General features: G+C 37.5%; 1 protein-coding gene across 4 annotated transcripts in view; it reads left to right on the plus strand.

Moving 5' to 3' along the window:
- plppr2b (phospholipid phosphatase related 2b) overlaps nucleotides 1-16,255 on the plus strand; it is a 48,610-nt gene that overhangs the window by 11,810 nt on the left and 20,545 nt on the right. For all 4 annotated transcript variants that reach the window (XM_077199650.1, XM_077199649.1, XM_077199651.1 and 1 more), the window contains exon 3: nucleotides 10,959-11,147. In XM_077199650.1, the coding sequence (XP_077055765.1) occupies nucleotides 10,959-11,147 (189 nt within the window). The remainder of the gene's footprint in view (nucleotides 1-10,958; nucleotides 11,148-16,255) is intronic.

Genomic DNA, 16,255 nt, shown 5'->3' on the forward strand with positions numbered 1-16,255 from the left:
CGGGAGACAAGACAATACCAGACAACAATGACAAACAGCTGTGATGATTAATGACTCGAGTGTCCATGGAAACTTATGACTGGCGGGAAACTAGAAACAAAGAAAAAAGGAAACTGACGATAACCAAACTAAAAGTCCTTAAGAGTGAATCTAAATACACAGTTCTGTCAGGACCTCAGCTATCATCAAATATGATTGACAATTGGCGGTATGGTTCTGTTCTGGGCAAGAACTCCCTGCATGCGCATCCATACAGCCTAGCATAGATACGAGCTGGGGTAATCCCCAATAACGATAACCCCCCAAGTGTGTGCTGCAACCAGATTTCAAAATCGGGTTAGGATTTTTAAACTCCTGTAGTGTGAGCCAGGCATTAGGGCGGCCCCGATGTGTCTGCGAGCAGATCGGGAGGTGCAAGATTCGATCTCTGAACGCCTCACATTACCAGATAATCTGCGCCGAACATCGGAGCCGATCGAGGTCCTCGACAAGATTTTTTCTCAGATTCTCGGGAGGGGGAAATCGGGCATAAATCGGCCTAAAACTCCTATAGTATGAGCAAGGCATAAGGGACATGCTTGTTCGCCGGAATGCACAAACAAGGGGTTCTTGTAGACTTAAATCAATTTCGTTGGTGATTCAACAACACAATGACATATGTCACCGTTTGACACGAAGGAGAAAGATTCTGAGGCACATTATATAGGCTATAGATAATTTAGAGCTTTTTGAATTTACTGATTATCCCTGAATCAGACTAAAATTCTCTATGTCGTACATTAAAATTAATTAATCATATCTGCAGCATTTATGTTGGTTCTGTTCTGTTTACCCTATAAAGCCTTCTTCCGTCTGCACGGGACCTATCGAACTTCAAATTGGACACAAGAAGATGTGTGTCTTTTGCCTGAGCCACGCCCACGCAGAAGCCACCGTCAAGTAGAAGGGTATCGCTGAAGTCTGGAGATCTCCAAATGGGAGGGGGAGCTCCTAAATATTCTCGGTTTAAGAAATCCGTATGAAAGCAACGACATGGTTTCCTCTCATTTACAGACAGCCACATTACACGAATGCATGATTTTTGTGAAATTGACTGCTGGGTAGGATTTGCAATGAATAGCATGCAAAAGAAAAGGGCATTTCTGGAGATAAGCAGTTAATAAGATTATGCAACATGAGATCGTAGAGCCGAGCCATCCGTAACTCCCCAGCCGAACCTCACCGGACAAAGGAACCTTTTTAGTTGAACCCACCATCACTGCCCCCTTATACCCTGTGAATCTTGAGCCCCAGGGACACCCCCGTTGCTTAGAACACAGCGATAGAGTAAAATGTTCCCAAGCGCTGAACTGGTACTGCACGCGAGAGCAGAGGTTAATACTGAACGCCACTGCCCACAAGCTCCGGGCTACTCTCTCATGGAGCACTTTTTTTAATAGAAATTTTTATTTATATAGCATTTTTTGTTTTTTTATTTTAGATCAACTAGAAACCATGTTTAATTTACAAACTTTTATTTTGAATGTCGAATTGGCAGCCAATGGCGAAAGTCTTTGCGCGTGGAGACCCCGCATCCTTTTGGAGGTACTGCCAACTTTTGGAGTTCACGCCCAATTCCGGAGATCTCCGGTTTGCAGCTAGACCTTCTGCTGTCAAGGGCTCTGTCTGCCATGAGCGTTAGGACTCTCTGATTTCATATAGCCCTCACAAGTAATGAGCAACTCAAATCCAACCCATCGCAGCCCATCGCATCCTGGTGTGGAGCTACAGTTAAAGGGATAGTTCGGCCAAAAATGATATTTAACCCATGCATTACTCTACTCAAGCCGTTCGAGATGCGTATTTCAAACATGTTTCAGACGAACACATTTTCAGTTATTTTAGAAAATGTCTTAGACCCTTCAGTGGATATAATGTGAAGCAATGGGGTCCACCTCCTTCAAGTTCCAAAATGTGCATACATCCTTCACAAAAGTAATCCATCCGGCTCCAGGGGGATAAACGAAGGCCTTCTGAGGGTAATCCGTGCGGTTTTGTCGTAAAAATATACATATTTAAAACTTTATAAATGAAAATATCTGACTTCCGGCAACGATTGACGCGTGTTCACGGGTGATGGAAGTCGGCGTACGAGTAATGTCTAAGACATTTTCTAAAATAACTGAAAATGTGTTCGTCTGAAACAAGATTGACATATGCATCTCGAACGGCTTGAGGGTGAGTAATGCATGGGTTAAATATCATTTTTGGCCGAACTATCCCTTTAACATAAAACTAGTTACTATGGTAAATACACAGTACTAACATGAACTGATAATAAATCATATGGACAGTTGGACACTGAACCTGATGAATAATGAACATCCTGTACCTGCTTGCGTGTGCCTCCACATTTGTGGTTAGAGTCTATTGAAAAGCATGCGCTAGCACAATTACTAACATCTGACATGTTAGTTTTTCTGAGGTGAGCCTGTGTAACAAGTTACAAAAATAACAGTTGAATAATGACACTGCATAGCCTGAGATCTAATCTGACAGCATACTGAACCAGGGCAATGCGTTTTTCTCCAGCAAACTGCGTCTGACAGAAGAGTCAACCGCTTTCGCGCACATCTTTCAAAATAAAAGTCTAGCATCAGAAAAAAACGTTTATAATTACATTTTCTGCTGTTGTTTCTTTGACTACAAACTCCACGGCCCACTCAAAACGGTCTTGCGGCCCACCGGTTGAGAAACACTACTCGAAATCACAAATCTTCCCTTTGAGATTTGAACCAGCAACTTTTGGGTTATTAGCCCATCTCCTCAACTCATGAGCTGCCACCATTGTACTTATAATCTGTTAGGCAATTTTCGTGAGGGATCAGTTTTTGAAGTTCCCACTTATGTCTCCCAGAGGAGAAAACTCGTTCCTGTATTGACGTTCAACGAGTGTGTTGCAGGAGATTAGATAAGACTTGAGATAAAAGACTAATTCTGACCTTCCACAGAACTGCAGAGGTGGGCGGGACACATGGAAGTGTTTGCCAAGAGGAAAGATTGTTACTTTGATCACAATTTGTCTTGGCTCTTTGCAGCCCACCACAAAAGCAAGTTGAAAGTGAATTAGATGAAGAATGCAATGTTTTATTTGGAAAATGTAATGGTTTATATTGTAACTTAAAGTAAGAAACAGAAGTAAGTGCTCTGAAGAAACTAAAACAGTGCTCATTCAATGTTAATTGAAAATGTTAATAGAAATCGAATATCATTCCATGAATAATAAATTTGGCTTGCTCAGAAAAAAAAAAAGATCTGGTAGAATTTGAGCAGTTTGCACAAAAAAAATGTCTGGAATATTTTGGGTTTTTTTCACGTGCTCATCCTCAAGTAGGTCTACTTTTTGTAATAGTAAAAACTTGACTAATGTATTCTCTTGCATACAGAAATACTTGCACAATAGTACAGTTTTTTTTCGGCCAAATAATTGGTAGACGTGCCTCTATGAATTTTCAAGTTAGCATTCATTTACTAACTTGCTGAAACGAACAACAGTAAAACCATGCAAAAGAGTTGTGTTCAAAGTTTTTTTCCGCTGACATTTACAGACCCAGTTTGTTATTCATCTCAGATCAGTTATTTTAACAACGTGTGGGCATCATTGAACGTCCCACATGAGCTTCAGTGAGCCAGTTTTATGATCTCACACCTTCAGTAGTTCTGCCACTTTATTATGTTTTCATCTAAAGAAAAAAACACTTTACGGTCAACAAGTTGCGAAATGTAAAATCCAAATGTCATGCAGCCTACACTGCATACAAAAAACTGCCATATCTGTACTGAATACAGCGGTGCAATATACTGTAGGATTATATATGGTTTATCTGTTGGTAAAAGCAATGGAATAATGCATACTAAAGAAAAGATGCAGCTAACCTCTCAGCTAGTGGCTCTTTGGCTTTCTAAAAAAGGAAGAATAAGATTAATAGGAATGATCCACTTCTGACCAAAGTTTTCTATTTGTCCTTCTATAAATAAAACACTTAATCCAGAACATAACTTTGCATGCTTGCCATCTGTTCACAAAGGCAGTTTCGCATGTGGCTTTAAAGCACTATTTTTTAATGCAGTCGGTCTGCATAAAAGCATCTGACAAACTCCTTGCGAATAATAGACATTGTGTGTGTGTGTGTGTGTGTGTGTGTGTGTGTGTGTGTGTGTGTGCGTGCGTGCGCGTGCGTGCGTGCGTGCGTGTGTGTGTGTGTGTGTGTGCGCGCGTGTTAACTATTCCCTACATTAGACCTGCATATTTAAAGAAAGCCTCTTAGTATGATGACATAAATAATCGAGATATCAGTGACAGATGACTCTGAACAAATCTTTGAACTACAATTTGTGAACTGCCTTTTAAATATAAGTATGTGAACAGCAGAGGGCACAATCGTCCCACTGGTCTGGGAAGCTCCCTGGCAAATGTATTATTTAGAATTAAATTGTTAAACTGTAATATTGCTGTGAAGTTTTCATCAATTATTTAAATGTACAAGATTCTTACTGTCATTTGTCAGGGAGGCTTATTTACTTTTAAATGGCTCACAATTAGTGAGTTAAAAAAATGGATTTGAAATCAGCCAGCAAACAAACAAACAAAAAATGGTTAATTTCTGGTGGTTTTCTGATCTTAAGTGGTTTAAGGTATCTTCTCCACCAGCCTTGCGAAACTGAAGCTGGTTTAGCTACAATAAGTTTAGCTATCCAATCTAATACCAACATAACTGGCTTGGCCAGGGGTGCGTTTCCCAAAGCCAACTATGGTCGCAAGTTCCGTCGTTACCAATAGAGTTCAATGGAAATTGTGATCATAGTTGGCCAACGATGCTTTTGGGAAACGCACCCCAGGCTGGGAGACCGAGTAACCACCTTAGACTGGTTTAAGCTGTTTTTTTTTCCACATGGCAAGTCCTGTTTCCTGTGTGTAAGAGCTAACGGTAATAGCTAAAGTTAGCCAAAGACATTTCTTTCTCTCTGTCACCGTCTTGTCAGTTTTCTCCATGTTTTTGACAGAGTGGCAGAGTTAGCATGAAGGCTGAATTTTTATTTGCTGGCACAGCAGTTAAAAATTCTGAAAGAGTGAAAAACTGACTAAGCAATGGACGAGCTCTTAGAAATGAGGCCAGAAATGTGGACCGCTCTTTAAAAGTCCCGTGTGAAATCAAATATATCTGTTACATTTCTCTCAACAAAAAAATGCTATTTGCATTAATGGCATTTCGCAGCACTCACCCAAGATACGTCAAAACTATTGTCTTGTTTCTTGCTTACTATTATAATTATTTATTCTGAAAGTGTTTGGTTCATTTGACTTTGTGTCCATCTGCCCTGTTTTCCTGCTGTTTGTGTGAATGTGTGACCTTTCTTCGGCATTGCTAAACAAGGGCACATGCCTTCTGCTCTCAATTAGCAAGTCTAAAACATGAGATGATGAACTTAATTCTGTCACTCCTGTCTGGTCTTTGTGCAATGCATTTATTTTCCACACTTATTCATCTTGACAAAGATCCTCAAGGTTCAGCCTGAACTGATTACATAACTAGCATTCACATTATGGTTAAACATGCTGGCTGTTTAATATCAGGGATTTTTGTCAAATGAAATGCACAGTCGAGTCTGCTTTCATTGCCTTTCAACCGTATGTGCACATGGGGCAATGGAATTGCATTTCTACAAATCCTGGTGATCATTTTACATAAAACTATTTTGAGCTTTAAGACAATTATAGTAAACACGTGGGACATTATGTAACACAATACAGTGCACAACAGTGTTTATTAAGTTTGAGGTCTGTAATATTTTTAAAAATGTTTTTATAAGTCTCTTGTGCTTATGCAAGTCTACATTTATTTGATACAAAATACAATAATATTGTAAAATATTATTACTATTTTAAAATTTATGTTATTCCTGTGATGCAAAGCTGAATTTTTAGCATTATTATTGCAGTCTTCAGTGTCACATGATCCTTCAGAAATCATTCTGATATGCTGATTTACTGCTCAAGAAACATTTCTTTTCAATATCAATGTTGAAAACAGTTGTGCTACTTAATATGTTTGTGGAAACCCTAATACATTTTATTTTTAGGATTCTTTAGTTAGTAGAAAGTTCAAAAGAACAGCTTTTAAAGGTCTTTTGTGACTATGTAAATATCTATATTGTCACTTTTGATCAGTTTAATGCATTACTATGAACAGAGTTGAGTAAAAAAAAAATTTTGGGAAACAGAAAATGAACAAATTGTATACACATTCACATTTGTGAATAATAATAAATAATAATAATAATGTGGAGAATAATAAAAATATGAAGACACCTTATAAAGGAAGTAATTTGGTTTGTAAAAAAAGGTTTGTAGTTGGAATCTTCATAATTTTTGAGAGTTTTTATTAGTTTATATTTCAAAATGCTAGATTTATTGCAAACCGGTTTAAAGAGGATATCTCTGGGTTATGTTTATATGAGGGTTATTATCTTCAAGAAAATTGTTAATTCCACACTAAAACTGAATTAGAATGTTTGTGTTTAGAACACCGTAATCAACACAGGATTTGATGCATGAGTGAATTTATTATTCCGAGCCTTGGCAAGATTCCGAGCCTTGTGTCAGTTGTTAGCTGTAAACTACTTTGGAAAGCATCATTTTGCCTTTGCATTTAAACCCTGTAAAATAGGACTGTGTGAAAGTGGAATGAGTCAAATTGGGTTTTATCTTATCCTTCCTGCCAGGAAAGATTTCAAAAATGATGACTTGGATTGTATACTATGTAGCCTAAATAAAATCATTGTTTGCCCTTTCTTCAAAATAACAGATTTAACAGTAACCTGCCAGGTGTGGGTGGTGAAAGGAGCGAGGACTCAGGTGCAGAGTAGATGGGCTTTTTTAATAATAAAAATAAAACAAAATACAAACAAAAACTACCCTGAGGAGGATGACTTCACTTGACTTGCCACAGAAGGAACAAACAAGTGTAGAAATACGACAATGAACCAGCACAGGACTGAAAACACAAGGAGAATAAATTGGGAAGCAAACAAAAGAGGGTAACAAGGGAGGACAGGTGGGGCAAATGAATCAATAATCAGGTAACAAGATGGGCGGGGTTAGACAATCAACAGGAGAGCACATGGCACAAAGAAACGTACATGACAAGTACATGGCCAGTAAAACAAATCACAAGCCATGTGCTAACACAAAACAAGACATGAACACGCAGCCAATGAGAACACTCACAAGCCACGTGTTCACACAAAACATGACAACATGAAAGCACACAGCTAGTGTTAAACACAAGCTGTGTGCTACACAGTACAAAACAAAACAGGAGTGTCAGGGCTCTGTCACAAAACCAAGAAATAGACTAGGCAGAAGTGACAGAACCCTGACAGTAACCTAAATGGCCAATCACGGAGAATGACAAACAAGCTCATGGATTTCATTTCGAGGAGAAGATACTTAAAGGCAGGCCCGTCAGTCATTTCAAGGGGGCTCACAGCAACAACCTGATACCCTATACACTGCGTTCATAGTATCCGTTTTGGGGATTGACAATCGCATTTACTTACAGCTGTGAGTCTCGAAATGTTCTGTTAACACAGCAACTTACAGTAGCATCTCAGGTCTGTATGAACATGCAACAAGGACCATAGCAAGGGTGACCAACAGGGGTTATTTACGAGAATGACAACCACATTATATATCTGAACTCACACCCATACATATTTAGGACTCACACGTGTCTACTGAGTTTGTGATATTGGTAACATACAGCCATGGTGTCGTCTGAAGGTTTTAGATCCAGTCTTTGTTGTCCACCGGAGCTGCTCTTATTAGTTTTGTCTTCCACGCGTGACTCAAATGCACCGCTCTAGCCAGATATAAAAGCTGCTGTAGGTTTGATGGATGAACCCGTGGCTCGATTGTACTTGACATGTGAAAAGTAATACGACTTTTCGTTTTTATGGACGTTGTTATCTTTAATATTACTTTAATCACTAGCTATGTTTAGATAGAGAATATGAGCTTGACTCCTATTGCACATTCATACAGACAGTATTCGAGACACTACTGTAAGTTGTAATCTGACTGTAAGTTGTAAAGTACTGTAATCATTCCCAATAACTAAAAGTGAGTCTTTTGAAGAGTGAATCATTGAAATGATTGACATTTTAATGAAATAAATGATACTGTTGAATGATATCCAGTATAACATCAGAGAAATATGTTTCTGGTTTGGTGTTTATGAAAGGCTCATGGAACTGTTGGGTTACATATGACAAAAAAATGCTGTTAGGGCTTACAAGGCAGACTAAAGCTGGGTGCAGAACTCTGCTGACTAGTTCTGTCTCCCCCACTTTGACTGCTTTTACGTTATTTCTAGCTTCTGCCCCACATGAACACAAGTTTTCAGCAGAGTTCTGCACCCAGCTTTAGTCTGCCTTGTAAGCCCTAACAGCATTTTTTTTTAACTAATTCTATCATCCATCCAATTCCATGAAGCAATAACAGTTTATACAAGAGCTTCATGGAATTGGATGGATGATAGAATTAGTTAATTGTCATCTCTACCACTGACTCCAAAGAGACCAGACCAGAAGTTTATTTAGGCTTTGGAAAAAAACACACTAGACATGTCGATCTCTGCCCTTAAATTGCGCTTCTTCTAACCTTTCTTGTACAAATTTGTCCATGGGTCGTTATTGTTGAAGGTGCTATTCGTGACCGAGTGTCATTTCAAAAGTTTACAACAAAAGTTGTAAATACCATAGAAGGACATTAAGGGACGTTCATAGATATTGTGATTAGTGGTCAACAACTGAGTTTTACAATTGGCACTTCTTTAGTGGGGTTAAATGATCTGTGCTTGATCAGGGGTTGATGATCTGTGCATTCTTAGTGATGGGTTTAGCAAACAAATATTTTTGCACCACACCACATTGTTCACGGTCAATATTCTGTCTTTGTGCAAAGAACAAAATATTTTGTCTAAAAATGGATCTCTGTGATGTTTCCCACAACACTGAACTATTGAGCTTGAGAAACTGATATGTCTATATGCAATACTGATAAATATACTTACCGCTGTTCGAAGGTGCTATCAAAAAAATATGATTAAATATGATGGCAGAAACAATATACTTTGTTTTGCTGTCACAACATAACAGGGTTGAACTGAAAGTATAGCGATGAAAAACAAACATTTAAATATAAAATAGTTTTATTTTATTAAAATTCTTTTGCCTTACACACTAAATAGTGTTACATCAACTGTACGTAGATTTGTGTATTTTTTGCGAGTTTGGAGTCCCTACAATTAAGTGAGTGGAATTCACTGCCGTAATACCATGACATGCATATTTTTCAAAAAACTAAATGATTTCAGAAGCCAAGAAGATCTGTGTTGACTGATAATGTGAGCAATATTGCAACCATAACAAAAAGAATAACATATGAATGACAAAAATGTTTAGTAGATAAATCTGAACATCACCTGCTACACTACAGTATAAGGCTGCGCTGAACTATAATCTGTTAATCTTTCATAGGACATTATGTTATGGATCCAATATGTCATTGCTGATTCACACAGCTGCACCTTAACATGCATGCAAATACTTTCCATGAATACACTTGTCTCAGGATTTTTTTTAAGCATTAGAGCTACATAATACCGTGTTTTTATAGTAAGAACTATTAGATTCGATTCTGTTGTAAATCAAATAAAAAAGAATGTTTTAATGGGAAATATGAGTTTGTCAAATGTAAACCAACAGCTGGTCCCAAACTAGCAAACTCCAACCGTTTAGGCTTAATATGGGACCCTGATTCCCATTCTGCCATGATATTTTTAGGTAACACTTTATCTTACTATGTCCTTGTTACACATGTTACATGTAGTTAGATACTATAGTAATAACTATAAATTGTGCATAAATACATGCAACTAACCCTAAACCACACTCTTACCATTGTATACATGTAGTTAATTATTTACTTAAATCTATAATTACATTGCAACATGAACACCTTTAATTTTGATATTTATGTGTTGTGTATTGCTATAAAATTTAAAAAAAAATAGCAAACTAAAACACAGAAACATATAAATGGCTAATGATTTCCATTACACGAGAGTAGATGTTGCGTGCTGATCCAGACCACAAAACAATATCTGGTCGGAGGTTAGTGGTGGCAATCTCAGGTGGAAAAATAAGCTAATATAATATTTAGGGCATACCGACAGAATTTTCGCAAGATTCTGAACCAAAGCATGTTATTACAATTTGTTGAAAAGAAAAATAGGCTACTATATTTTTTGAGTTTCAACCCCTATTTTGTACCCTATTAATTGAAAGTGCCATTCTATAAATTATTTTAATAAATAATGCTATTTATCTTTGCTGCCCAAAAATCTAAAGAACTGCAATGTATTCCTCTCCCGCTGTGAGCACAGATGCACACCCCCCCTTCCTCCCCCCCCCCCCCCCTCTCTCTCTCTCTCTCTCTCTCTCTCTCTATCGCTCTCTCCAGCCCCCCCCCCCCCCTCTCTCTACAACATTGCCATCTCTTTTCCTCCTCCCCTTATTTTTCGTCTCTCCCTTGATCATTCTCATCTTCTCGTTTTCTTTTCCATAAAATGCCTCTCTTTATTTGTGTCTTCCCTCTTTTTTTTATTTCTATAGATAGGCATAGCTGAAGGGATTCTAGCCGTTCTCACAGTATCCTTTCATTCTGCCTTCACTCGTTCACGCCACGAAATTTCCTGTGACTTCTCTCACGGGGGAGAATTGTCTTTTTTCTTTTCTTTTTATTCTTTCACTCAGCCGAAGATCCCGACTGCAGCTTGTGTTTTATTCCAGAACACCACCATCCAACTATTAGAACGGATTTTCTATTCTAAACTGGAATCATGTTCTATTTCCAGCTGGTGATCATGGCAGGAACGGTTCTCCTGGCATACTACTTTGAGTATACGGACACATTCCCGGTGCACGTTCAAGGATTCTTCTGTTTCGATAAAGCCTTCTCCAAGCCGTATCCAGGACCTGAAGACGACAGCAAAGCTCCCCCGGTGCTGGTGTATTCTCTGGTCACCGCCATCCCTACTGTCACCGTAAGAGTTTTACTGCCATTCATAAACTTACACTTCTCTGAGGTGCCACACGTGTGTGTACGTCAGTGTGTCGGCGTGTGGGATCGTTAATGAGTGTGTTTGAGTGGGGATGTGTGTCAATGTGTTGTGATCTTATACATTATATAATAAGATATTTCACTAACTTATTCGCCATTTGTTAACAATCTGGATACTGAAATGAGAAAAATTGCTACTAAAGTAATGTCTTAGGAGAAACATAGACATAATAAGACAACTGTTTACATACATTATAAGTATAAGCAGTAGCTATAAAATGTATGTGTATAGAAGCTATTGAGTTCATATTGAAATCTGTAGACAAATGGCTCCATGCTTGCTTTATAATCTCATTGCAATGTAAGAGAAATAATTGTGATATAATTAAGAATTATCACTATCAGCCTAGATTATCCTAAAGGATTGGTTCAGCCAAAATGTTTAATTCTGTCATCATTTACTCACCCTCATGTCTTTCCAAACCTGTAAGACTTTCGTTCATCTTCGGAACACAAAGGAAGATGTTTTTAAAATCGAAGTGATTTCTTTCTCTACATTGACAGCTATACGCAAATACCACTTTGACGCTTCAAAAAGTTCATTAAGGGAACGTAAAACTAATCCATATGAATTGTGCGGTTTAGTCAAAATTTTCTGAAGAGACTCGATCACTTTATATGATGAACAGATTTAATTTAGGCTTTTATTCACATATAAACATTCATTAACTCACACTTCAGTTGTGGTAAACGGGAGCTCAAGTATGTTCGCTTGACGTGCGAGAACCAATGAGGTTCATTCTCGTGTTACGCAGCACGTTTGAGCTTCAGCAAGAACCAATGAGGTTCATTCTTGTGTTCATTCTCATTCATTCTCGCAGCACGTTTGAGCTTCAGCAAGAGGTTTGTTCTCGCGCGTCAAGCAGGTTCGGTTGAGCTTCTGTTTATGTTTACTGATCAATGTTTATATGTGAATAAAAGCCTCAATTCAATCTGTTCATCATATAAAGTGATCGAGTCTCTTCAGAAAATTTTGACTAAACCGCACAATTCATTTGGATTAGTTTTACGATCTCTTTATGAACAATTTGAAGTATCAAAGTGGTAGTTGCGTAGCTGTCAATAGAGGGACAGGAAACCAAAATATCCAAATTTTCATCCAAAATATCATCCCGTATTTTCATCCAAAATATCTTAATTTGTGTTCCGAAGATGAACGAAAGTCTGGTTTGGTAAGACATGAGAGTGAGTATGACAGAATTTTCTTTTTAGGGTGAACAATTCCTTTAACCGGTCCAACTGGTAACACTTTAGAAGAAGTTGCATTTAATATTAGTTTAGTTATTGGTTTGTTTTGGGCACATTCAAGCTGGTTGTGGTTGGTCACCTTCCAAGGTCACACTGGTCAGGCTGGTTTACCTGCAACAAAAACAGCGTAACCAGGTTGTGTCAGTTACAGACTAGAATTATTCATCTAAAACTATAGTTGAGACCATTTTTGAAATTTCTTTGGAATTTAAGCTTTTTTCAGCTGGGTAGGGAAGGGATAAATCCAACATTTTTAATTGTAAAGAATTGTATTGAATTGTAAAGATTTCGCAATGGTTTCAAGTTGTTCATCACATTTGGCGTGTTGACCAACAGAAAGTGGCTTATTGGTTTGAAAGTGAATTCGGTATGAGCGGTTCTTGGTGCATCGCTACACTTGATAATGGACAACTACCCCCCCCCCCCAAACACCCTGCCAAATAAAATAAAAATAAAAAAATCGAACAACTTTTTCCCTACAAAATTTCGCTAATGTGACTACTCTTTTGTCTACCTAGGCTGCATTTATTTAATAGTAACGTTGTGAAGTATTATTACAATTTAAAATAATTTTCTATTTTAATATATTTTAAAATGTAATTCATTCCTGTGATGACAAAGCTGAATTTTCAGCATCATTACTCCTGTCTTCAGTGTCACATGGTCCTTCAGAAATCATTCTAATATGCTGATTTACTGCAAGAAACATTTCTTATTATTATCAATGTTTAGACAGTAAACAGTTCCGCTGCATAATATTTTTGTGAAAAAAAGTGATAATCTTTTCTTTCAGGATTCTTTGGTGGACAGGAAAAGAACAACACCTATTTGAAATAGAATTTTTTGTAACAATGTATTAACTTTTTTTACTGTTTTACGTTTTAACACTTTTGATACATGTAATGCATCCTTGCTTAATAAAAGTAAAAAAAATGTTTTAAAGATCTTTTTGACCTCAAACCTTTGAATGGTATTCCATGTACTTGCGTAGAGAGCGTGCTTTGGGCCTGCTCTGTCTCCGGTTTGGATGTCAAGGTTGGGATGTCATGTCATTGTTATTTAGGTCAGACCAAACAAAAGTGACATTAACAAGGTTAGAAATCTACAGTGTGGTGCAGTGTAATAAATGTAAGCTAGATGAGGTCAACACAAGTCTCGATTCAACTAGCCAGGAAAAAAATACAGATTTCCCAGCGGTGTCAAATGATTCATTTTCAGAGGAAGGGTAAATTAATGTCTGTCTCTCACCCAACATCACAGAAACAGATGGTGAGATCCCACAGTATCACACATCAGAGGGGCTTTCTTCACTTTTGAGTATTTATACACACACTGCACACACACTCATACACGTTCCTCATCTGTGCAAATGAGAGCAGAAGGTGAAAAAAAGCTATTTTCTTCCTTCACATGGAGATGACAGCAGTGTTCTTTGGGACACCTGAGCTCCCTCTGCGGGCTGAGAGTCACCTGATGTTTCATTTGGGCAAAGCTGTGTGTTTTCTTGCCATGTGTGTCTAGTCTGTGTGTGAATGTGAATGTGAAGCCTGAAAACAGTAAGAAATTATTTTAGTGGTTACATCTTTTGCCGTGTGTATTCTGTGATGTGTGTTTTATTTTATTTTAATTCTATTGTTTCATTTTATTTTTGTTGTATTATTTTTTTGTTGTATTTTATTATTTACATTATGTAATAAAATGTAATGTACAGGTGGTAAAAAGGTAATGTAAAGGTGTCTATGTGAGTATATAAAGGGATTAATCATGAAATGTTCAGGTCATATTTCACTCATAAATGGGAAATTCAAATTTGTTTGCATTCGAAATATTTTTCACAGACAAAGGCTTCTTTTTCTCAACATGTGTGAGAATCTGTGAGCATGCTCTCTTTGTGTGTAACTGCCTTTATCTCTTTGTCTTGAGGATAGTGAGCGTTTGCATCTGCGCCCTGTGTGCCTGCGTGCATGTATGAGTGTGCACGTGTGTGAATATGTGGGTTCTTGGAGTGTGTGTGGGCGGTTAGTGCTTTCTATCTTTTGCTGAGAGTTGAATCTGGAAATGAACAATGATAGTGAAAAGGAAAAAACTCTCCCGTCAATTCTAACGCCTTAAACAACGCAGATTTTCGTGCTGTAGCCTAAACATGCGTTTGAACCCCGCTGAAGGGCTTAATTATTGAGACACGCTGCCTCTCCACATCTGAAGATGTCAAGTGGCCCTCTAATTCTCAGCAGTCATAGACGTTTGTGTTCCCTAAAGAGTGGCCACTGAGTATACTGGATTGGGGTCAGTTCCTTTTCAGTATAGCTAGTTTATAGGTTGGCTATAGGCCTAGTCCACCTAAAAATGTAAATTATGTCATCATTTACTCACTTCAAACCTGTATGGATTCTTTCTTCTGCTGAACACATTTTAAAGAATGTTGGTGACCAAAGAGTTTTGATTTCCATTGAATGTACAAAAAATACAATGGAAGTCAATAGGGACGAAAACTGTCGTCTAGCTCATTAACAGGGGGGAGTAGTGTTCAGTTCACAAAGCCTTAAATTCTATAAAAGAAATAGTTCACCAAAAATGATTTTTTTTTTATTCCAAACCCATATGACTTTCTTCTGTCGAACACAAAAACAATGTCCAGGGGGTCCATTCCATTAGAGTGAAGGGCTTTCAAGCTCTGAATATACAAAATAAATCACAATAAATTAGCTTAACAAATATATTCCAAGTCTTCTTTGAATGTCCACCTTTGTAGTAGACAATTAACAGAGAAATAAAAAGAGCTCGAAGACTTTCAGAAGCAAGCTAAAATAGCATGGTTGCTTTCGCAAATGTATTGTAATCTCAAGATTATTCTGAACTGCTGCGATATGTAGAATAGCCAAAGTAATGAAACGTTGCCAGGTTTGCGTTTATTGTTAGTGGAGATGCATTAAAAGTTACATCAGATTACCTTTTTTTCAATTAAGTAATAAAGACAAGTCACGCATTGCTTTTTTACTTTTTTAAGTAACGCAAGTTCCATTGTTTTCCCATTTATTGACTGACACCTCTCCTGTCTTCATATTGAGAGAAATCGTGAGTAAGTGCAGAGGCGTTGTGTGCGCTGTGTGAACATGATGCTTAATGTAGTTCTAGACTAAATGTGAGCAGGCATTTACTCAGCTCACATGCACAAAAACAGATTCGGTATTCGTCAAAATGAATAAAAACTGTGAAATGCAAACTAAGAATATTACACAAACCTGCTATAATTAAATATGTTAATTTACACAAATATACTTTATGTAGGCTATTTAATCTCACTTTATTAACCAATGTCTTTGGTGCTGACCCTGCTGATGGTCTAATTCAACCATACTTGTAAGCAAAAATGGCTTTAAATAACCATCATATTTGTGTTTCATTTTTTGTTTTTATTGCTGAAGTAAGAGTGTTGAACTTTCTTCTCCTGCATCCTATTATTCGTCAATCCAGAATGGATTGCTGAAAGGTTTGTTTGAGTGGCGCCCTCTACTGTACAGGCAGGACTTGGCATTTTCTTTCATTTCCCTTTTGGTGTTTACATTTTCCAAAACATAGAAATAGAACAAGCAAATCCACCCAGGTGAGAGAAAGTAACGCAATGCGTTACTTTCCATTAAAAGTATATTAGCAATACTGCTTTACTTTTAAACGTAACTTTCCACGTCAGGTAAATAATTTCTGCTTTGTATCAGTAGTATTTGTTGATAAATGCATCACTTTTATTATTTCTCATTAGTGATTTGAACAAACTTTTAGAAT

Source organism: Siphateles boraxobius, unplaced genomic scaffold, assembly GCF_051911475.1.
Source record: "Siphateles boraxobius isolate OS27281-9 unplaced genomic scaffold, OSU_SipBor_1 41, whole genome shotgun sequence".
Lineage (NCBI taxonomy): Eukaryota > Metazoa > Chordata > Actinopteri > Cypriniformes > Leuciscidae > Siphateles > Siphateles boraxobius.